General features: G+C 43.1%; 2 protein-coding genes across 4 annotated transcripts in view; both read left to right on the top strand.

Annotated features, from left to right (window-relative positions):
• The window catches only part of LOC147061532 (ERC protein 2-like), a 97462-nt gene extending 85709 nt beyond the window's left edge, over window positions 1–11753 (top strand). For both annotated transcript variants that reach the window (XM_085922601.1, XM_085922526.1), the window contains one exon: window positions 10739–11753. The gene's annotated coding sequence lies outside the window, so the exon portion shown is untranslated. The remainder of the gene's footprint in view (window positions 1–10738) is intronic.
• A 2305-nt stretch (window positions 11754–14058) lies between these two features.
• On the top strand, window positions 14059–23321 carry LOC147061531 (protein Wnt-5a-like). Of its 2 annotated transcripts, XM_085922808.1 has the most exons (6): window positions 14059–14514; window positions 14846–14965; window positions 16493–16641; window positions 18461–18708; window positions 20217–20509; window positions 21556–23321. In XM_085922808.1, the coding sequence occupies exons 3-6, from the start codon at window positions 16499–16501 to the stop codon at window positions 22012–22014; spliced, it is 1143 nt and encodes a 380-aa protein (XP_085778934.1). In that variant the 5' UTR covers window positions 14059–14514; window positions 14846–14965; window positions 16493–16498; the 3' UTR covers window positions 22015–23321. The 2 variants fall into 2 exon arrangements, with proteins under 2 accessions (XP_085778934.1, XP_085778856.1); XM_085922730.1 differs by having other exon boundaries at window positions 14059–14965.
• The last annotated feature ends 697 nt before the right edge of the window (window positions 23322–24018 follow it).

Below are 24018 nucleotides of genomic sequence, written 5' to 3'. Positions count from 1 at the left end.
AACATTTTGTTAAACACTGCCAGCTCTTTTATCATTGTGAACTTCTTGCTACTAGCATCCGCGTTGTTGATCTTGTGGTCTCAGATATGGAAATATTGTGCGTGTGTGTGTGTGTGTGTGTGTTGAGCCACTCTCCAAGGGTAAATTGTCAGAAAATGGACTCCAAATGCTGGCCTTTTCGCTTTGCAAACACAACCTGAAGGCCTCTCCCTGTGTGTGTGTGTGTCCCCTCCAGTTTCCACCCAATCCCACCCCATACCTAGCCCACCATCCTACCCACTACAATTCACCTGCCCAACAACCCCAAGCCCCTCGAGCACCCAATCCCCCACAGCCCAATTCCCTCCCTCTGTCTCCTTCATCACACACAGAGAGTCATTCCTGAGTGGGTAAATAGAGTAAATTGGGGCTGACCCGCAGGGTTAGAAGAGGCCGCGCTCTCTTTTCATGTCAAAGCCATCTGAAGGCTGATTGGTTGATTGCAGTGCTCTCCGCTTCCAAAAGGCTCCCTTGTGCTGTTGTAATTGCCCCATCATGCGCGCGCACACACACTCACACACACGCCAGCCACCATGTGCGGGTAGATGCATACAGACGCGCACACATATTCTTACAGCCAAATGACTTAATTGGTGTTAATTGCATAATGACAGTAGTGAATTGGCAGTGGGTCAGAGGTGACACCGTTTGGAGAAAGGATGTCAAGACGATGAAGATGAGGAGAGCTGAAACTTGTAGTTCTTCTGCAACTGTTTCGGAGTTTCAATTTGAAGCCGATCCTTGACCTGACGGCTGATGGCGGCCCATTGGGAAGACACACACACACGCACGCACACAGATGGCCCTTTGTGGCTGGATGGATGTTCTATGCATTTACCACAAGGATTCAATTTGACTCTGTCAGCTTCTGTGGTTGAGTGTTAGTGTGCCTGTGTGCGTGGGTGAGTTTGTGCGTATGTGGCTTTACCAGCCAAGTATGTTTATGTCCGTGCAAGATGGCCGGGACAGCTGGATTGGTGAAAGTGTTTAAGGCATCATCATTACGGAGCTGTTGGTGCTCGAGACGTGTTTTAGTGAAGAGCATAATTGGCTCACTATAGTGCTGTGTAATCTTCTTATATTCTGTGAAAACAACGAAAGCTATTGGTCATAATGTCCATGTTTCAGGTGGGACTGGTTTTATTTTATAAAGCAGCAAAAGCCTCGTTTGGTACTTTAAACATTGCCTGCTCAATTTATTGTCAAACATTGAAAAGAGAATTAACATACTTGCATCAGTCCTTTCCATTTATTTTATATCTGTTCACAGTCAATTAACGGTCCAACAGCTTTAAACATTTTTTGTCGTTAAGGCGACTTCAACAAAACGATGATGTCGTTAATATTTTTTCAGTCGCCAACTCTCTTTGCGTGACTTCAAACACAAGTTCACTGTCGTCAGTAGCACAGGCCCCACCCATGACTCGATCATCCAATCACATTTGCAAAACTGACTCACGAGACCTACAAGGACTGGCCAACTGTCGGAACTTCCAAAATTCCAAGACCAATTCAAGACTACAACACCATTATTATTATTATGCAGGTGCCTTTTCAGATACGTGTGCATATGACTTTTGTTATATTTGAGAATTTATTTCCATGTCGCGCAAGTGGCCATGCTACCAGTCTCAATTTTAATAAAATATTGCACCACTAATAATTTACTGCATTAACTCACCACCTGTTTGAGCGTTGTTGCCAAACACCTGATTGACGATCAATCACCCTTAAGCAATAACCGTCATTGAAGAGTGGTACAACTACTCAACAAGATTGATAGTGAAATACAATCTAATGTTCATATACATCTTATATTGCAACGTGACTCTGCCGTTTATATTTTATTCCTAAAATTATTTTATTCCTAAATTCCTTTTGATACGACACAGGTGTACCTAATTGTGTGTGTAGCTTGTTCTCTTATGTCTGGTATGTGCTAGATCGTTCCAAACCACACCTCACTCAAGTGGAAACATTGCCGCATTAAGAGACCACCCGGGTTAAATTTCTGCGCTTGATAATTTTGTTTGAACGCCTGTTTTTGCCCACATTCTGCAACTATTGGTCGAGCAGCTAGAATCCTGCTAGGTTCTTCTGTGAGCACGCATGTGTGTGTGCGTGTGTGTGTGCATGCGTGTGTGTGTGTGCGCGCGTGTGTGTGTGCGCGTGTGTGTGTGTTGGAATTACAATATAATTGCCTGGCCATTTATAGGAGGAAGTGTTGGGAGGTTTAGCGTAAGATTTATGTTCATATTTTCTAAATATGGTTCTCTCTGTAATAAATCTATACATCACGGGGCTCCACTCCAGCACCACGTTTCCTTTGCATTTATATCCGTGTCAGCTGTGCATGTTCAGTCTCATCAATGTTCAACTCACAAAGGGCCTGTCGTGCTTCGACTTGTTACGTCTGAATGCACTTTGTCATAGCTGCTGCATTTTTAGTGTGGTATGTGCGCATCCTGTATTGACTCTTTTTAAGTGGTTCTCCAAGCCCAGTTGATAGATGTATGGTTTTATGAGAGTTCCTCCGAAAGGCATCCCCCCACAGGCTCTTCGGGACACAAAAGAAGCTGTCACGCCGTGCTTTTCTGATCTCAGCGTGTGTTCATCCAGATGTGTGTGCTGATGCTGTGGAGGGTTTGTGCGTGCAAGTGTGTGTAAGTGTGTGCGAGTGTGTGTTTGTGTGTGTGTGAGTGCCTCCATATGTGGAAGAGCTGTCACCTGTTCCTCGCGCTGTCTACAAGCCCTGTCTCTGGGCGACCCTTTGATCTGGGCCTCAGGAGATTCCGACACTGTGAAATAGCACCGACCAGATTTACTCAATGAAAAAGCAGGACTTAACCACTGTTATTACACCCCCTCCTTTTTTTTTTTTTTAAACATCACTTCTTGTCTCTGTCCCTGCCTCTTTTCTTCCTAAAGTTGTGCTCGGGTCTTTGTCTTTTGCTGCTTCCACACTTGAGTGTATACAAAGTGTCATGGAATGTTTATTGCAAAAATTGGGAAGACCTTGAAAAAAGCAATCAACACAGTGCCGGACATGTTATATAGGCTGTGGAGTGAAGGCCTTAACAGAGAAGTCACGAAATACCGGCCTTCGATTCCTGCTCAGTTACTATGGGTGTTGATGTGAGTGTGAATGTGCGTCTTTGTGTGTGCCCTGTAATTGACTGGGGAACAATCGAAGACATAGTCTGGGTGGGTGGATGGACGGACAGACGGACGAATGGATGGACAACACACTGAAATGTCAAGAAAATAATCCAAGTCCAAAGAAGCTGTACAACCAAAGGCTTCAAAGTATTTTCATAAATTCATATAGTTTTGTGGCCAAAAAGCGAAACGTAAAAAGTCTCTGTCACCAAAGTACACTTTCTCTGATCTGACTTAAAGCTGACTTTGGCCTTCCTGTTCAACAAGGAGCAGAACCGATGCCAAGCCAAGCAGGTGCAATATGGTCAGTGCACTTCAGGTGTCCCAGTCTCTGTTTGCTGGTTCGATTTTAGCACTCAGTTTGCTCAAATCTGGCATCACACCCAAATCTTAACTTTACTTTACTTAACTTACATATCCAACATTCAGCGTGTCTTCCTGTTTATATCTAGTCTAGCAACATGCTTGTTGAAATGTTAATTTGTCAATTGTGTAAACTGTAAGGTTTTCTTTTCTCACATTCTTTGCACTATATTGCATTTTTTTTCACAAGGTTTGCACTGTTGACTTCATGAGAGTAAAAATTGGTTTAGTATGCAATTTGCCTTCAAAATTCCAAATGAGCCTACCCCAAGTTTGTATGCGCGAAGAGCATTTATTTCCTCGCAGCTATTTTGCTTGACTTCTCCTTCAACTAGGTAAGTCGAGCGAGATGGCTGTCATCTGTCATTACAGCGAACCGGGGGAGAAATGCGGGCTCTGCCATTTTAACTGGCCTACTCAAGGATGTGGGGTAATGTGAGTGATGGTTGAAAGTCACAATCTGTGACCTGAGAAAGCTCCTACTAAACATCAGCACATGACCTTGCTCGAGAGGCCTGAATTCTTTCAGCGTTAAGCCGATACTATTCCCAGCGTCGCCCAGACAAATGGAAGTTTACACACACACACACACACACACACACACACACACACACACACACACACACTGGCTCACAAAGTAACAGATTTCATACTGAATGAGCTGTGTGATTCTTTACTGAAGGTCTGCAAGCACTTTACTCAATACTGCTTATTTTAGTGCAATGATGGGAATCTTTTTTTTTTTGCTGACTTAAAGTTGAAATGTTTAGAACAGCACATCATACGTTTTTGTTAAAGAAACCAGTGATCCTAACCTAGCTAGCACATTTATATTCCACTTCTCAGACTTCCATAAACAGGGCGAGGACATGTTTACGTACAATATCATCCCAGCTGGACGCTATATCATTCCTTCCTATCATAACAAAGCATATTTGCTTGCAGTGCATCATAACCTGTTGCATAAATAGCACATGAAATGTTAAACGCTATCTCGGAGCTTGTTTACGGGCTTCGCTATGTTTTGGCAATAAATATCCCCAAATATATGAAGCTCTTTATTCAAACTGTGAAATGTTATTTACTTTTCATGTGTGCATTAAGCAAGCTGTGTCACTTTCTTGGATGCTTATTAACGACTGTCTCTATCGTCATTTAAGCGTTACTTACGGATCCCTTTCCATGTCGTTCTCCAGAGCATCCCACGAAGTGTTTAAATGTTCACGACGCTTTTACTGAATCAGTTTACAGCCCAGTAGAGGCAATTTGGAGTTCAGAATATTCCGTCATAACTGCCTCAATAGCTTATCAAATGTGGTCCTCCTCTGCTGGGAAGAAAAAAAAAAAAGTCAGTCTTTCCTATCTCACTCGCAGTCACAACCCCCCCCCCCCCCCCAAAAGCCCACCTCCCTCCAACGCACCCCTAGGCTCCAAAGGTGGGCATTACCCTCCAAACCCGTCCTTTTTGATAATCACTTTTCCCTGTTTGCTTCATTGCCCTCAGATTCATGCCTGGAGGCGGTAGAATCCCACAGCATGGAGAATATCCCACACATGACCCCCCTCCTCCCCCTATGCGCACTGTTTGATCATCTGACATTATTATTTCTTTAAGGAATCATTAAAACCACGATCCAGTCATCATTGTTGTTTTTCCTATCTCCCTCAAGAATGGATTGATTTGGCACTGCTCAGAATTGGCACTTAGCTGCCTGGCATTAGGTGGAGATCAGTAGCAGACCACCAAGCATTGTAAAAAAGCTCTTTTCCCCGGTGTGTATCCAATGTGTCTAATGTCCCGGGGTTCTTTCTGACCCGGGGGGTGGGCGCAAACAGACCCTGGCCAACAAGATGATTGGTTCTTCCTGAGACCGGCCTTAGCTAGCATTAAGCATCACGCTGCAGCTGCGCTAGAACAAACACTCTCAGTCCACTTGACAGCAAGAGCTAACAATCCCATTTGTAGCTACTCGTCCGTTCGGTTAAATCTAGTGAAGCGAATCTTCTTTGCCTGTTCATGTGTAAAAAGGCCATGCTAATGGAAGAAATCAGAGTTCTAATTTAAGATCTGAGACTAAATCACATTTTGCAATGCAGTGTTCTAATTTTTTTGCCTTTGGACCAATTTGGAGAAAGACAATAAGACCTCTCTAGGGTCTACTTCAAATATGGCTCACATTCCAAAATGTCTATTTCCACGGTGTAGATAAAGTTCACTAACCAGGTCTTTAATATCAATTTGTCTCACGCTATTTAAGCAGATGATCGTAAAATGTTTTGTGACTTTCGCCGTCTGTTGAATGACAAATCAAGGTCTGTTCCATCTTACAATGGTTTAATAATAATAATGACAAAAACATAACTTTTGCAAAAGGTGCTTCTCCCCCAGCCGAGTATGTGTGTTATGAGGGCAAATCAGTTAAGGGACATAACATGAACTGTGGGCAATAAAGACCAGATGGGGAAATGTTGAACGTGTGGGCCTGAGAGTGGGGACAAGGCACGTTGGTTTAGGAGTGAGAACTGAAGGGTCGCTGGCTTTGGTGCCATCTTGAGAAGACGTCAAGCAGAGGATGGAGCCACGGGGCTATTACCACATCCGGAAACGGCTAAGGGCTGCAGGACAAAATTAGCAAGGTCGTATTTTGTCTGACACACACACGCAACGTGTAAAAGAGTTACTTTTGGTGAATGAAATGTGTCTATCAAGTTTCTCCCTGTGATCGTGTCAGTGCACGCATTTTTGCGTACTAAACTTTCAAAGTAAAGTAAACATTGCAGTTTAACGACCCTAATACCTCAACCTTCCCTCCCATACCCTTATAAGAAAGCAGTTTTGCTAGGCTTGCATCCACCAAATTTATTTTTTCAGATGGGGGTTCGAGGCCGTTACCATGTCACTCAGCATGGCCGCTTATCAAACCATCAGACTACCCTCAGATTCTCTTTCCAGATGGAGGTGAGATTGGGCTCCAGAAGCCCAGACCCCCGCAGACACTGAGAGAACGAGTGCCTCCTCCTGATCTTCTACCTGATGGAGGTGCTTTAATGTGGGCTCGGGTTTCACTTTGTCCCCTCCGCCCACACCCCCATTAACTGGACTCGTTCTGGGATCTAGACGTACATTCAGGCATGTTCAAGGCTCAGTCAGAAACTTGAAGAGCCTCTGAGAAGGTGTTGCAAACAGTTGCTAGGCTACATAGACAGGAAAAGCAAAGTAAACAAAAAGCAGGACGGCGAGCATCAGGTCCAGTGTGTTCTGTAATTCTTCTCATAATAGCAAGCTCTGACCCATACAGGAGCCCCGAGACTGTGGCTCACCACTGAACATACCCGCCTGCTTTATTATAGCAAAGTGCAAAGCCTGCCGTTACCTATGACGTTGCACAGGGTCCCGCTCTCTGTCACTGCCACCGCAGAGAACAACTTCATGCCAGCGGCAGTGCCAGCTGACCATCTTGTCCGGCCGCATTGCGTCTCTGCCTGATGCCGCCGGCATACCGCAGCCAAGGAAAGAAGCGTGGCAACCACAGAGTGGTAAGATTTGTAGGAGTTTCCTTCAGATGTCAAAGCCCACTCAGTCGCTTCCTGCTTCTCCCGACAGTCATGTTTGCCATCCAGCTGTAGCCCAAAGTAGTACAAAGCCTGACGGCTTTACAACCAAATGGTCATGTCCATGCGACTAAAGGGAATAGCCGCTTGGAAAATATTTGGCACCTGTGACTGTGAATGGAATTCAAGCTGAGTAGTTTTTGTGTTGCTGTCACCTGATGTCTGAGGTTACTTTCACTGTTGATTGTGAAATAGATCCAATATACAGTAGAAGCAGCACAGCCCTGCAGGCATTCCTCTGACATTGTCTCCGACTCCACTTCAGCTAGTTGAGCTCCTGACATCTCTCACAGTAACGGAAAGACTACCTCTTAAAATGCGCTCAGAACAAAAGAATGGACAAGGAAGGCAAGCTTATAGGAGTAAATGAGAGATTAGTCCGAGATGAACTTGGAAGAGAGAAATTAAGAGAGACGCGGGTGGGGGAGGAGGAGAGAGGAATTTGGGAGTGAAGAAGTAGAATTCCTTGCACCTTTTAACACCTTTTATTGTCACTGCACAAACCTGTATTTAGGACCTGTATGAACACTATACTATTTATGATCTGCCTCGAGGCATTTTCAGCAATAAATGAGGATGTTGCGCTTATAGCACCTTTTCCTGTTTTCCTGTCTGGTGCAGATGTAGTTGTACTGAGGTTTTGGACTGCATGATGCAAACACAGACTCAGGGAAGTTTATTTGTGTGCAAAATGTATGAAACCGAAACCCTTTCATTAGGAGCAGGTTCTGTGAATTCCACCGGTATCATTAGTACCTAGACACACCTTGGCTGCGAAGCTCCCTACCATTCCATGCAGGCCTCCATCATTCCTCACAGGATTAGAGATAGAAAAAGGTAAAGGGGGAGATTGTTCTCTTTTCATTAGGAGCTGGTTGTCTTTAGTAGTCTATGTAATTCTCTGTCTGTCTGTATGCAAGACTTAAAAAGAACTTCGACACACACACCATCAGACTGCTCTTTGTGGTTGAGGTCATTTTGTTCTTAATTTATTCAGTGCCGGCTCAGTTAAAATAGATGTTTGACATGTATAGTCGTCAATAGCAGTGAATGAGTTAAGTTTCACTAGCCAGTGCCAGCCCAGTTAAAATAGACATTTGACGTTTATAGTCGCCAATGTCAGTGAATAAGTTAAGATTCACCAGTCCACTGTCTCTGCTTTTTAAGGACACTCTGGTTTCTCATCAGCAATCAACACCACCTAGTGGAATCTAAACTGCACAGTTGTTTGCCTTCATAAAAGATGAAACGGCTGTAGAATTGTTTTACCACTGGAAGTGAATATTCAAGCTCGTGTCCAGCCCTGAAAAGCATTCACAGCGGTTTGTGTGCACGCAGGTCTCGTCAGCACGCCGCAGTCTGACATATCTGAAGCTTACTCACTCTTGCATGTTTGCTCAGACGAAGGAAATTATGCAATTAGGGATTGTTTTCATTCACTTTTCACCCCTCCCTCTGCCCCCCACCAGCCACCATCTTAGAAATGCCACTTTCCGCCTCTATCCTCTTTTGCCATTCCCGCATACGTTCTGGTCCTACTTCTGTGACAGCAGGAGATGGTTCCAATTTAGTCCGTGCCACATCCTCACTCACCTCCTTCATTAAAAAGGGGCATAATAGTGACTAAGTGGAAGAAAATGACCACTTGTCATAAGAGTCCATTTTTAATGATTGAACAGTCACTTTGTTGAACATCAAAAGGGGGAATGGAGGGTTGTGTGAAGGGGGGTTGTCAAAAGCAACATTTTGATGCTAAGGGCTTGTGTCGGCCTGGCTATAGTTAGAAAATGCTGGGAGATGGGTGCCGGGGTACATATGGGCAGCATTGGGGGGGGGGGGGGAAGCAAATCTGGCATTTTGCACTCTAATTCCAGCCAGCTTGGAGGCCTGCGGCGCTAAGAAGGGCCTCACTGTTGCTCTCTGGATCAGCCAGGTATTGCTTACATAAAAAGCAAGTGAAAACAGCTGTAGGGATAATTAGCTTGATTCTCCATTACATGCCATGAGGGCCAATAACTAAGAAATTGGGTTTTGTTTGAGTTAGAGCTGCAGCCCCATCTAGGAGGAAGTTGTAAAAGTCGGGAAGAAAAAAGAAAGGGTAGGAAAATGAGAAATGAAGAAAAAAGAGAGTAGAGTCTTGAGGCTTTTGCTTCGGAGGAGATGCATTCGACTCCTGAGATGACACACTGTAGGCCTTAGTTTTTTAAAATCTGTTTTATGTGTAGTTTTATTTGTTCCACATTAAATGTTAATTATTATTCCCGGGCATTTGTGATGTCATGCAGGTAATGTTTGTATCGCTCAAGTTCACTGTAACAAATATTTAGGCGGATTTTAGGGCTGCCACAAACAAATCGTTTTAGAATCGATTATTCTATCTATTACTTTCTCGATTCCTTGAATATTGAACCACAATAAGTACACGGAATGAATAAATACAAAAATATATTTTAGAAATAGATTAAATATATGAAAAACATTTTATATAAATATAAAATAATTAGATAAACATTTTTAAAATAAATCCTCAAACTGATGAATCGAAAATTATGTGGTGGTGGGGGGGGCTTCATTTAATAGTTCATCTTAATATTGCAGTCCAACAAGGATGAACATAAGCATGGCTACATTGCCACGCCTTCCCTCATTGTGAATGCGGCCACTGGCTTGAGTTTATGTAGTGAATGCATCTGCTGTGTGGTGTTAGAGAGGTGTTGACAGAAAAGAAAGCGCCGTGCTCTTTGAGCACATCAACAGTTCACGCTCTCTATTAAGCTCTACCAGGGGACGTATTTATTGATTCTATTCTAAGTGCAGACGACAGCAGAGAAACTTGAGTCACAAATTTGGACAAACTCACATTTGGGTTCGTACATGGACATTTTTGCATGACAAATGATGGCACTTTCATTGCACCATCTGCGTATTTACTCCTGGTTGTAACAGATGATCATCCAAAAAATCAATCAAAGTGTGAGTAGCACATTCCATTTGATCCATTTTTAAAGCCAACACACGAAGCAATTATTTTTTCTCAGCAATCATAATGATGATCACCTGATCAAATGTGTGTGACCCACAATGTCAGACATCAATTAATATTTGGGGGTATGTGGGCTGAGCCGCCCTCATCATGATAGACACTTTTTTTCAACAACCCTCAGGAAAGTAGTGATTTTTTTTCCCCTGACTGCTATGCTGCCTGAATAACAGGCAGGTTCCTAATCGAGTCCCCCCCCCTTTTTTTTATTTTTAAATTAATGAGCACTTGATGTTTGGGCTGCTGCCAACTGCATTTAGAACATTCTTAAGGAGTTCTGGAGGCTCGCCAGACATTTCGGAAAACAAAGCGGTAAAGAAATGGAAAACCTGATAGGAGACGCCAAGCTTTTATTTGTCCACTACCGAGCAATGTTTTTGTAGCATTTTAAGATATGACGAATTACCTTTAAAACCACATGCTACATGATGAATGTTCATATTACTGTTGGTTTTTGTTGTTGTTGTTTTTTTGGTATTTGACCTCTCATACAAAGACTCTTTTTCATCCTGTTTCTGTCAACAGTTGCTTGGACAACCGGCTACCAAGAGGTCCAGCGATGCATTCAGATGAGCACGACATTACCGCCGGATGTGACATGGACCCATAACTTCTGATAAGCTTAGAATGACGTTTGCCATGACCCTAATGTAGGGGAGGGGGGGTGGTCACCAATGTTTGGCTCTTGCTTTAATGTGCCCCCTGCCTTTATATCCCCTGTTCGCTAGGTGTGGGGGATAGTGGGCAGGCTAAAAAAATTATTTTGGGTTCTGGCTTTCGGACAATTGAGCCGCCACTTTTCATATGAATGTAGCCAAGCCAGTAGAATTTCCTATCAACTTTTGGTGCAGCGATATTGTGTAATCTTCTGCCACTGCACTGATATTTTTGGACTTTTCACAACATGGACCTCACCCTCAGATCCACCAAGACCTTCTCTACTATGTATGGTGCCAATGGAGACAGTCACATTCTTCTGATATGAAACCGGATCAGAATCTTTCCTGTTCATAGGCAGAACTGCAAACTGAACCGAGTTTGATGGACTTTCTCCCGTTTGCTTTGTGGGAGAGGCTGAAATTCTCCCAAATCAGTTTGAATGACACTTGAATCGGAAAGGATCAAATTACAATTACCGTATTTTTCGGATCATAAGGAGCACTTAAAACTTTTCATTTTCTCCAAAATCGACAAATTTTAATGTCCTATGTATGATTTTTTTTAATAGACCCATTAATTAATACAGTGTGCCTAATGGTCCGTAAAAAAATGGAACGTATAAACAGGAATAGTATCTCTGTTGAGCCTGCTGTGCATTTGTTTGATGAAACACTATCATGTATTCTTGTTTGTTTTTTCATTTTATATCCTAGTGCCACTACTTTTGCTTTTGAAAAGTGACGTTTGCTTTTGTTTGTATATTTGTTTTGTGTAGTGCATGATATTCACCAGAAAGCAACTTGTAAGGTGAACAATTGGATCATAAAACCTTCAAAACAAAATACACTGCTCCAAAAAATTAAAGGAACAGTTTTTTATCAGGGTATGGCATGAATTCAATTACACTTTTCTGATAGGGTTTTGGTCAGGCACGTGCCAGAGGGGGTTGTTAATCACTGGCGCCCTGTGCTTTTCACAGATGAGACCAGGTTTACCCTGAGCACCTGTGATAGACGTGAAAGGGTCTGGAGAAGCCAAGGAGAGCGCTATGCTGGCTGCAACATCATTCAGCATGACCGGTTCGGTGGTGTGTCAGTGATGGTCTGGGGAGGCATTTTCATGGAGGGACGAACAGACCTCTACAGGCTAGAGAACGGCAGTCTGACTGCCATTAGGTATCGGGATGAAATCCATGCACCCATGGTCAGACTGTACGCTGGTGCAGTAGGTCCTGGGTTCCTCCTGATCCACGACATTCCCGGCCTCATGTGGCAAGAGTATGCAGACAGTATCTGGAGGATGAAGGAATTGACACAATTGAAAGGCCCTCACGATCATCTGATCTAAACCTGATAGAACACCTTTGGGACATAATGTAACGCCGCCAGGTTGCTCGTTAGACTTTGTAGGAGCTCACTGATGCCCTTAGACAGATCTGGGAGGACATCCCACAAGACACCATCCCTCCTCTCATTAGGAGCATGCCGTGATTTTGTCAAGCATGCATACAAGCATGTGGGGGCTACACAAGACATTGAAAAGAGTTTTGAATTGCAGAAATTGAATTTAGGCAAAATGGACGAGCCTGCCACATCATTTTTTCACTTTGATTTTTGGGGTGTCTATATACTGAGCCCTCTGTAGGCTGAAAACTTTTATTTCCATCAAAAGATGTGGAATCCTTTTGTTCCTGAGACATTAAACTGTCCATATCAGTATAGATATCCAACTTTTTTTCATCATTGAAATCTCATGTGTTTTCAAAGTGTTCCTTTATTTTTTTTGAGCAGTGTATATTAAGTGTGAATCTTCCCACTCTCACCTTTTGATTTTTCTGAAACACAATTCCAAAGATTAAGTAAACAATACATTGGAGAAAAAAAAACGAAAATTATTACTTGCACAACTGGCTATTTACAGCTGTAAAAGAGCAAACAAGGACTTTGGGTTTCTTGAATTCATGACAATATCAGCACAGAGCACATTGTTTTTATCCAACTCTGAAAGTATTTGTTTGCTACAGTGGAACAAAGTATACTGTTTTTTTGTTTTTTTTTAATTCTGCTTATGCGTGTGGGTGGCGTTAGATCTGTTTTCAGCATGACTGAATGTTTGTTTGAGGGCGCTCACAATATTTAATATTCACTTGTCCCACAGTGTTTTGCAGTGGTCAGCGTGTTTCCTGTTGTTTTAATAAACTTTGCTTTCACAGGAACGACGAGGTGTCTTTTATGCAAAATCATGTCAATAACATTGACATTGGCGGTATTTGCTGGCCAAACAGAGCGCAGTAATGGCTATTTTCACAAGATTACAATTTCACCACCGCTAATGGCACTTTCAACAATAGACATGAAGTTTTTCCCAGTTTTCATGGTCTACCAATTCTTTCTCGCTCTCATAAACTGATGTTGCCTGGCTTTACTTCCTGAGAGAATATGGGGGTGGGTACGGAGGTGACGGAGGACGGCGGGTGCTGAGACACTGGTGAGGGTGGAGCAGGGCGGGATCGCAAATGCGGCTGAGATATTCGGGTAAGACCAGCTGCAGGATGCACCTTGGCACGCAAGCCTGCCAACAGCTGACTTGCAAAAACTAGAATATAGAAAAGTGTGTGTCATCAAACTTCCTATCCTTTAGCCAAACTGTACACTCTAGTCAAGTCAAGTCAAGTCAAGTTTATTTGTATATCCTTTATTTAAGTCTGATTGTTGTCCGCCATGTTTCAGCAATTATTTATTTGAGCACATCCTACTTGAAATATTTATTTTTAGCTGGCGTCAAGCTATTGACAGCGTCATGCTGTCGTGAAATTAATAAAACACTCTGACCTTCGACACTGGTCGTCTGGTTCACGAAATAATATTTGAGGTGTAAGCCTGTGGATCTCTGCTTTATGTTTGTAGATCATGTAGCGTGGAATAATAATTACAGTATAGGCCGCTATCCTGGAAAGGCCCGAGGGTGATGAGAGCAGCCTGTAAAAGCACACGATACTATTTTGCTGGGACGAAACTCAATCTGCTGAAGGGGAAAATCCTCACTCTGCTCTGGAATGGATAAGGTAATAGCCTCAGGTGCTTTTTCAAATTTATTTTAGGTAATAGAGAGGTTTGTTTTGTTACAGCCTGTCCCACCCTGGCCTTTCTCCATCTCAATTCAAGTGTCTGTGGCGTGGGAGAGACTGCGCATGTGCTTTGCGGAGGCCTCCTTGCGCGTTCACGATGCATTGTGGGAGGAGGCCACACCAGCAGGTGAGAGAGGCAAAGAACTCGAGAGAGGAAGCATAAGTCGTCTCCAGTCTGCTGCACTTGAGCAGACACACACACACGCGGCGGAGGAGGACGACACCCGGGAGCCTCGGCAAAAGTCGCGGCTGTTTCTTTTTTTTTATTTGTTTGCTTTATTGTGTTTGCTCCTCGTTGCGGCGTGCACGCGCCTAAACGCACCGTTTGGAACCTAGTTTTTTGTTATATATTTTCGGAAGACTTTTGTGTGGAGCTGACCCACGCACTGTCGTGAGGCGGAGGACTGGTTGCCACGGTTTGGACTCGGGGATTGGCAGAGACGTCCTAGCGCAGAATGGGAGCTAAATTGACAAGTCGCTCGTGGCGTGGAGCAACGCGTGGATCTTTTCTCTGGTAAAACGCTCAATGACTTGAGAGCGTGCGCGACTGGGATTTATTTATTTATTTTTTATTATTGGATGCCCTTCAAGTAGAATCTGTTCAAACGGTGTAGATGACATTCCCCCCGTTAAAAGTGATTTCGAACGGCCACTGACATTTGTCGCGTCAATCCAGTGTGACACATTTTTGAAAGAACTAATTAATTGCCTGATTAAAGTCTTTGATCAAGTTTCGCTCCTTCCTCCCTGGTTCGGCGCACGGAGCGCATCCAGGTCTGAATATTTTACTGTGATTGTTTGAGGGTCTCCAAAGCTGAAGGACTTTCAATTTTATCACCAACAAGCGTGTGCGACAGATTGGGAGAAAACAGCGAGAGAAAGGAAGTAAATTATCGAACTGCCCGTACTGGGATTATCGGTTTGACATCGTCTATAGAAATTGGACTACATCTTCCAGCTCTCCGGTGAGTAGAGCGTTACTTGTCTTTATTTTACAAGTGCGCCTTTTTGCATGTGGTGAACCTCATTTCGTTATTTTTTTGTATTTAACTGTAATTTGTAAATTGTAAATTTTGCCCTATGTTAATCAAACGACAAATTTAATAAAGAACGAATAAAGTGATATATGATCTGAAATAAACGTTAACATTAATTTTATTATTATCGTTTCTCCGCGTTGCTATAAATCAAAGCGCAGTAATTGGCTCCCTCTCCTGGTTTGAACATCAGTACGGAGAAACAAAGACGAGAAAATTAGATAAAAATATAAAATCTCGCGGAGTTCATTTAAGGGTTCAAATGGGTGTTCCGTCAATGAAATAAAATCAATAATAACCACTCACATCGTAATACGCAATAACTTCATTTTGGCCCTGCCCCATGTTGTCTTAGTGCTTCTTATAATATGTAAATAGTTTTGAGATGGAAAAACAAAATTGACAGAGATCAAAACAATTTCATTATGACCTGTGGAAATGTTCTGAATTCAAATTACTTGACTTTACCGTCACTGTGATCATTTTTTACGTCGTTCCTCTGATTGATCTCTAATGGAAGTGCGCTCAATTCGATGCCCCTTTTTGCTCCACAAATGGGTGTGCTAGTTATCAGTCAACAGGTCAACGAGCGGGGCCACTTTTGTTGGGGTCAAATGTTTTCCAAGAGGGGAGGGGTGGGGGGTTCACCGACTTTAGAAACCCGCAGCGCCTCCAATTCGCAAGCGCGCAACTAACTACATGTGTTTTAAATATACTCTAATACAGGTAGAATTATTTTTTGTAATTTTTATGCAAATATAATAATTTGATTGGCTGCAAATTTACGTCACTGCACCTGAGATTTTGTTCCGCGTAGAGTGGGGGCTCTTTGTGTTTGTCTGGTAATCGTGTAGAAAATCTCGCAGCCTGATAAATAAACCCTCAAGCTGCTCCATTTCGGGCAGTCAGATGTGTATCAGCATTTTTTTAGTCCTATTTATTTACAAAAATAACACACACCTCGTGGCCATTCTATTCTACTTTGACTTTACCATTAAATACAATTTGTATAAAATAGCGCTTATCTGTTGTGAAAGTTAATAATATGCGGTCTTTTGTTATTTTTAATTTAATTGAGTGTTTTTATGTACATGTATGAGTATTGGCTGCATACTATTAAAAATATAATTTTAGTACATAACTCATTCATGATATAACCTCCATTGAACATGTTTGTCTTCTGTCCATGAAAACTAAACTGAAATTTCTGCGAGTAAAATAAATGGTCAGGAATGCATCAGACTGAGGTTTCACGGCCATTGTCCTTGTTGGCTTCCATGTCTATCATGTGATTCACACTCGACAGCTGCAAATATTCATCTTAGTACAACACTCGAAGCAGTTGTGTGTATGAAAGAGTTCATGAAAGTATTTCCTGCAGCATGCACAAGTAACAGTGCACTGGTGTGTGTGAGTGTGTCAGCGTGAGTGACATGTTGCTCTGTCATCCCTCAGATTGGCATGACGATGAAGTTGGGACTGGATTGTGCGTGTTGGCCGACCTGCTGGCCTCTAGGAAGACTTTTGGACTCCAGACACTGCGTCTTTGCGCTCACACTGCTTACACTCCTCATGCAGGTGGTGGTGGAGGCCAACTCATGGTGGTATGTGTTTGCCCGTCTGTGCAGTGTGACATTTTCAAATTCGTAACTATGCAAGCCCATTTTGCTCCCCCCCACTCGTTTTTTTTTTGTTTTTTTTACAAAACTCAAATGTTTTCGGAAGGCTACTTGGCTTCAGTTTTACCTCTACATGCTCACATTTCAGGGAAACCTTTCTTTCTCCCCCGTTTTCATTTTTTGCCAAGCGAAAATTATAAATAATATATAAGTGCAGAATGTGTGGTTTTCCATTGATCTCAGTCAAAATGTGTGTAAGCATCCCCATATTTGACATGCATGGTGTGCTGCTCTTCAAAGAAAAATCTGAAAATCTGTGCCCGCTGCCACCACACCATTTTACACTTGAAAGTCGCAAGTCACGAGAATTATTCCTATCCATCCATCCATTTTCTGAACCGCTTAGTCCCCACGGGGGTCGCGGGCATGCTGGAGCCATTAAAAGATACATTCTATTGACTCTTCCTGTCATAATACACATCACAGGCATTTTTGGGCAAATCAGATGAATTCTCACAACACCCTTGGTGATCTCTCACGACACCCTTGTTGTATACTATTATCACAACTCGGCTCACAAAGAATATTGAATTAAAATTTGCTTCAACTGATCAAGTGAAGGCATCAACGATGATGTTACAATAAGCAAAAAATATTTTTTATTTTTATTTTTTCCGTGTCGATAGTGTACAAGTTGAGTATCGAGTCAAAGGCCCACTGGCAAGCTGATCGAGAAGTACAAATTCTCATTGAGTTTTCTCTTTGAGAAAACGTCAGGGGTAAATCATGTAGGGGGGCAGCATGTCTGCATAGTGTCTATGTAGACTATATTTTCCTGTTGTGTGTGTGTGTGTGTGTGTGTGTGTGTGTGTGTGTGTGTGTGTGTGTGTGTGTGTGTGTGTGTGTGTGTGTGTGTGTGCCTGCGTGTGTGTGCCTGCGTGTGTGTGCGTGCGTGCGCGCATGTGAGTGTGTTCCGTTGCAGTTCCCCCAGTCGATCAAGTTACACGAGAGGCTAATTGTCTCTCTCGAGGGGCTGAGGGATGGGCCGCTCGGATTGTCCTGTGGCCTGGAACCAGATGATGCACCGAGTAGTGCTGCTATTTCTTAATATCCCTCTTTAAATCGTTATTTCACAAGTCGGGCTATGAAAATGTGCAATATCAACTGCGTGAGAAAATCGGGGGCAGTTTGAGCGCTTAACAGAAATGGACCTGAACTAACCAATGGGGATGACTCAAAAGTATGCTAAGTTATAGTTTTAGTCGTGGAGAAATCCTGCTAAGGGCTAATGTATATGGGGGTTTTTATGGTGGGGGGAGGGGAGGTGTCTTAGAAAAGTAAAGCCTTCCAAAGGCTGTAAAAAGGAACAAAAAAGAAACAGTCATGGGACATTGGTTCTTTAGTTGAACCGCTCCCAGCTCAACTTCTTCAACATACAAGAAGTTGAGCATTTCTTTATTTAACCTAGTGTAGAGCCTCAAATAAGTGTTTGACTTCTCATTGTTCCTCCTCATTTCCTTCGTTCCTACTGTGCACTTCTTTTCTGCCCGCCACTTGCGTGCTTGGCCCTTCCTATCGCATAACTTTTCAATGCAATGTCATTAAGATTTAAAGCTGTTCTGAGAATACGGCCGCGCAATAAAAATGTTCCAAGTCTGAAAGGCAGAAAACCAATCAGCTGTTGATTATCGTTGTTTTTTTTCGTTTCTTTTTTTTTTTTTTTTTGTGGCTTCTCATTTTTGGCTTGTGATGGTCCTTGATTGAAACCACCTGCGTTGAGTCCGTTCCCCTTTTTTTCATGCAGGTCTTTAGCCATGAACCCTCTGCTGATCCCGGAGGCCTACATCATCGGTGCCCAGCCGCTGTGCAGCCAGTTGGCGGGTCTCTCGCAGGGTCAGAAGAAACTGTGCCAGCTCTACCAGGACCACATGCAGTACATTGGAGAAGGCGCAAAGACTGGTATCAGAGAATGCCAGTACCAGTTCAGGCATCGGCGCTGGAACTGCAGCACGGTGGACAACTCTTCTGTCTTTGGACGGGTCATGCAAATAGGTAAGCGAGACGAAGACATTTGGAAACTGATGCGTACAGAACCGGAGGTTAGCTCGGGTGAGTTTTGAGCGTTTCTCTAGTAGATGCAAAGTTTCAAAATGAACTTATGGGTCTTTGAACCCTCTGTTTACGAAACAAGCTTGGATTAAACCCCTAAATGTTTTCTTTGACTATGTGCCTGCATCTCAGGAAAAGGGAGAAAAAAACGTGACATCAGGTTTTGTTGATCATAATCTTCCACATGGATTCTAAGGAATCCACTCAATTTGTTGGTGCAGTTTTGACTTTGTGGAGATATTTCGTAGTTTTTTCTGTCATGTTTGAAGGTTTGAAATACTGTACGTCTCTGCTGCCACCCCGTTTTGGAGAATGGAATTTACTTTGTAGTACTTTTTTTTTTTTTTTTTTCTTCCAGCCACTTTGCAACAGTGGAGCCTTTGAGTTTCTTTCATGCTGGATAATGCACATTTCATTGCACAAGAAAATAAGGCAGCTGAAGGTGTGGATGATCCGGAGAAACAGAAAGTGGTTGACCTCCATTGGATTGTGATGTCTGAAATCTTCTGCTTGAGTGATTTGAATCAGATAGCAAATATGCGGATAATAGAAGAGGTTTTTAATTGGTGCGGTTTACGTCGCCTGCTGATGATCCTCCACGATCGTAATTTCCAAACATGCTCTCCTCTCCATGTTGGTCGACTAGTCTGACTGCCCGCTGTCTGAGGACGCTGCTTTTGACTTTGAAAAACGAGCTCGGAGTTCAGCTACTTTGCATTTCTGGTTTTCTTTAGCGTGGTTTAAAGGCGAGTCAGCGGGGAAGGGGAAGACACTAGAGTCTGTCGGCAAGTGTGACAAAACGCCAATATTCAATGGATGAATTAAAAAATAAAGTCAAGCAGTTAATAAATCCTCCCTTGTCGACTCAGCTCTTTCCAGGATATCCCAGCTGGTTATAGATCAAACCTTTTAGCAGGCTTCCTTATCCAAACTGCTTCCTGCTGTTTTTGATGCCTCACTTTTGATTTTTGAGAGGCGTCTTTTCCTATTCGTGTCTTGACAAATCTTGTTATTTTCTCGTTTCTCTGTCTGTCCATCTGCTTTTTCATTTTGGGATTTGCAGTTGGGCTGCAAAAGTCTGTGAGATGTTCTGTTCCATTTTGTATCAGACACATTGTCTACATTTCTCCTCAGTTTTGCTCTTTGGTGAGAATGGTGTTTTCCAAACTGCTGAGGTGCATTTTGAGTTTCTCTCTTTTTGAGAAATAATGAGGTAGGGTGGGGTTCGCGGGCAAAAAACCCTGAATCCGTCAGCCGTGACAGACAATGTGAAAGAGACCTTGTGGTTTTCCATTTGGAAAACTCAGCTGTTTGTGGGCTGAGTTCTTTGTCACCGGAGGGCGCTATCCACTCTCTGGCTCAAGCCCAGTCATAGCAAAGTATTTTTCAACATGTTTGATTAAAAGCCTGCAGAACTGAATCAGGTGCCTTTTGTAATTTTTTGCGCACAGGCAGTCGAGAGACGGCCTTCACCTACGCCATCAGCGCAGCGGGGGTTGTCAACGCAGTGAGCCGCGCCTGCAGAGAGGGGGAGCTCTCCAGCTGCGGCTGCAGCCGTGCCGCTCGGCCCAAAGACCTGCCGCGAGACTGGCTGTGGGGGGGTTGCGGAGACAACCTCAACTATGGCTACAGATTCTCCAAGGAGTTTGTGGATGCTCGCGAGAGAGAGAAGAGCTACCCCAAAGGCTCACAGGACAGTGCGAGGCTTATGATGAATCTGCACAACAATGAGGCTGGAAGAAGGGTACGTGCACAGACACACGTTTAAAGCTCTTTATGGTTCTGAACAGTTGTGAGTTATAAATCCACGTGCTTTGGCCTTTCTGCATGCTTTGAAAAAAGCCCAAGCTGGAAATCAGGCAACACGGGTCAATCAGATTCAACAACTCTGTCTCTCCCCCGCCGATGCTGAGATCTGTGGGGCAGATAGCATCACTCTGACAGTTCTGGGGTTTCATTTTCCTCCCCAAACATCTTGAAACCACCTCAAAGCAAATGTGGAGCCAACATATCTCTAGCCAGGCGGTTGTCTTTCGAAGAGTGGACTGTTTTGTTCTATTTTGCATTGCACAAATGTGTAGGATCAAGACAGCTGAGATGTTCTATTCCAAATCACCCAGTGGGTTGATTTGAATGGAACTTGATGTACTCATTTATAGTGATAACACAACACAGAATGTCACATTTTAGATAAATTGAAGCTGGGGTTTGGGATCTATGGCTCGGTATTATTATTTTGAGATTTTTGGCAAAAAGGGGCTTGGCCACCTTTCCTTATATCTCAGCAACAATTTAGTCGACGTTCACAAAACTGGTATCGGTAAGGGAAATCAACAAGGATTTCAAGTTTGTAATCTTTTGCCCTTCAAATTTACCCTGCGGATCCATTTTTCCTGAAATCTCGCATATGTTCTCTAAACCACAACACGTTTCAGAGATAATTTTTATTTTTTGCGCTAATTGCAGCAGTAAAGAGCAGCTCCGTTGGATTTTTAATGATTAATCATCATAGCAAGGTGGCCGTGACCTTTTTTTTTCCCAACATGTCAACATTTGGCCGGGGTTAGCTCCCAAAACCTTTCTTGGATTGACCTAAAATTTAAGATTTTCTCTTGCGCCGTCACTCTGAACAAGTTCACCAAGTTTCATTCAAATCTCACACCGCTTGGTTGATTTGGCACAGAATGACCCAGTTGTACAATTTAATTTAGAAGGATGTGACTGTAGTAAAGATAATTACGATGACCCATTATTTACTCACTTTCATACATTTCCTTCCTTCTCCCTCAGACCGTGTCCGACCTCGCACACGTGTCGTGTAAGTGCCACGGGGTCTCGGGCTCGTGCAGCCTCAAGACCTGCTGGCTGCAGCTGGCTGACTTCCGCAAGGTGGGCGACGCGTTGAAGGAGAAGTACGACAGCGCCGCAGCCATGAAGCTCAACTCGCGTGGGAAGCTGGTGCAGATGAACAACAAGTTCAACCCCCCTACAAGCCATGACCTGGTGTACATCGAGTCCAGTCCGGACTACTGCCTGAAGAACCAAAGCACTGGCTCACTGGGCACAGTGGGACGCCTTTGCAACAAGACCTCGGAGGGGATGGATGGCTGCGAGCTGATGTGTTGCGGTCGCGGCTACGACCAGTTCAAGGCCCAGTTAGTGGAGCGTTGCCACTGCAAGTTCCACTGGTGCTGCTACGTCAAGTGCAAGCGTTGCACCAAAATAGTTGACCAATTTGTCTGCAAGTGAGACTAGAGGAGAGTTGCAGACGATGGCGAATGAAGCAGTCCAAGACCCAGAGAGAATGGAAGAGAGAAACTATAAATTATATTTATAGAGTTAAACAATTATGCCATTGCAAAAAGACTTGCCCCACCCCCAACAAATCACATCTTCAGGAACTGAGAGTATCATGAAATATTTATTTTGAGATTGTTTTATTTTGGCCCAGCTGATTATTTTTTTAATGGCTGGAAACACCTTCACCTCATCCAAACAAATCGATTAATCCCGGGAAATATTTCTTTTGTGAGCTCCGTCTCATGGATAGCAAAAATTGGACCGTTCCTCCCTTTTCTAAGAAAATGTTGTGTGATACTTGACGCACAGTTGACTTCAAGCTCCTGCTTTGTTGTACGGCCGCGTTGACAGGAGAATGTTGTGTGTCGTATGGATGGATGTGTTTTCATGGGCCCCTTTCCCAAGCCAGCTCTCACATCCCCAATCCCAACCTCTCCTCGCTCAACTCGGGGAGCCCTTGTTGGTTTGTGTGAGTCTATTGAGGGGAAAAATGGGTTCAGACAGAGGACGGTTTTGGGGGCTGGGCTATTTATTAAGCTTTCCCAGAAGCCTGTGCAATCGGCAGGTTCTGCAGAAGCCCCCCACCATTATGCACTTTTATACAGAGGCCTTTCCTGTCTGCATGTGCCTGTTCAGATGTTTTGTTTTTAACTGCAGTGCATCAGTTAATATATCAATATTATAGCCAACACTGTTTTCCATATTAATTCAGATTCTACATTTACCATAGTCTACAACACATAACCTGGTTTGAATATATATGGGCAGTTTTGATTACATTGGTGAAATAGTCAATGTCGTGTGTGCGTGTATATAGTATGTCTATCCAACCGATCAGTAAAATGTATTTATTTTTCTTTTGCCAGATCCACCATTATAGCAGCAAAACATAAATCTTTTCGTTGGACACTCTGGATGTGGAAGTCACTTTTAAAGTTATCACTCACTTTGGCGGCTCATCACATTATTATTTTTTTTTTGTAAAGGGAAATGCACCTTATTTGTCCACTCGTGTTTTTCTTCTCATTCATGTCCACTGTTGGTGTTCGACACCTAAGATGGTCCAATTCACAGTAGTAGCATATTTTCAATACCACTCAAAACAAAACATCTCCAGCAGTCCACCTAGATTTATGTATATTTATAACCTTCCTTTGTCAGTTTGAGGTTTGTTAAACTTCATGTGTAATAGCAAGTATTTTGTTACTTTTTACAAATTTGCTAAATGCTCTACTTTGTTTCAATAAACATATAAAACCAGAATATTTACTCATATCGTCTTTGACAAGTTGTCTTTTTTTTTGACTCGGCACACTCGTCTATGTGACAAATTGGAAGCTCTTCATTCATAAAGTTCTAAGGCAGCTTCCATTCAGTTGGTCTTCTCATCTTCGGTCAGATGTGACAGACAGTCCAAACGTTATGAAATGACAGCTGTGCGGCAAGAAAGCGCTTGGTCGAGACCCAGAGATGGGTTGCCTCCAAAGCATCTTAGTTGTGGTTAAATTATATGCAGGGCTCAACAGTCCGCTGACCGTGGGTCAGTAAATGGAACCATTAATCATATTGTTGTCGGAAGATGGGGATTTTCAGTGTGGGCAGACCGCTTGGAAAAAGATTGGGCCTTGCTTGTCAAAAGGAGAACAGTAGAGAAGATTAGGTAATAAGAAACAAGGGATTACACGAATGTGAGAAACGTGAGAGGGGCTGCAGATAATGTGGTGCAGTTAAAGAACTAATACAAAGTGGCTTGACAGTTGTTGGTGGTGGTGTGGCATTTCAAAGTCAGTCTGGTGTGACATGCTCATTCTAGCCACTTTATTACAGACAGCTTCACATTGTGTAGGCAGCGCTCCACATAAATGAGAACATCAACGGAATTATTTCTTGATGTTCAAGTATAACCTCGTGACGGGAAAATGAAGCTCCAAGATTGCTTCATGAACTAGTTAT

The sequence above is a fragment of the Syngnathus leptorhynchus genome, chromosome 1, assembly GCF_054491065.1.
Source record: "Syngnathus leptorhynchus isolate UIUO chromosome 1, UIUO_Slep, whole genome shotgun sequence".
Taxonomy (NCBI): Eukaryota; Metazoa; Chordata; class Actinopteri; order Syngnathiformes; family Syngnathidae; genus Syngnathus; species Syngnathus leptorhynchus.
The sequence above is the reverse complement of the archived record's forward strand: the minus strand, read 5'-3'. Positions and strand labels throughout refer to the sequence as shown.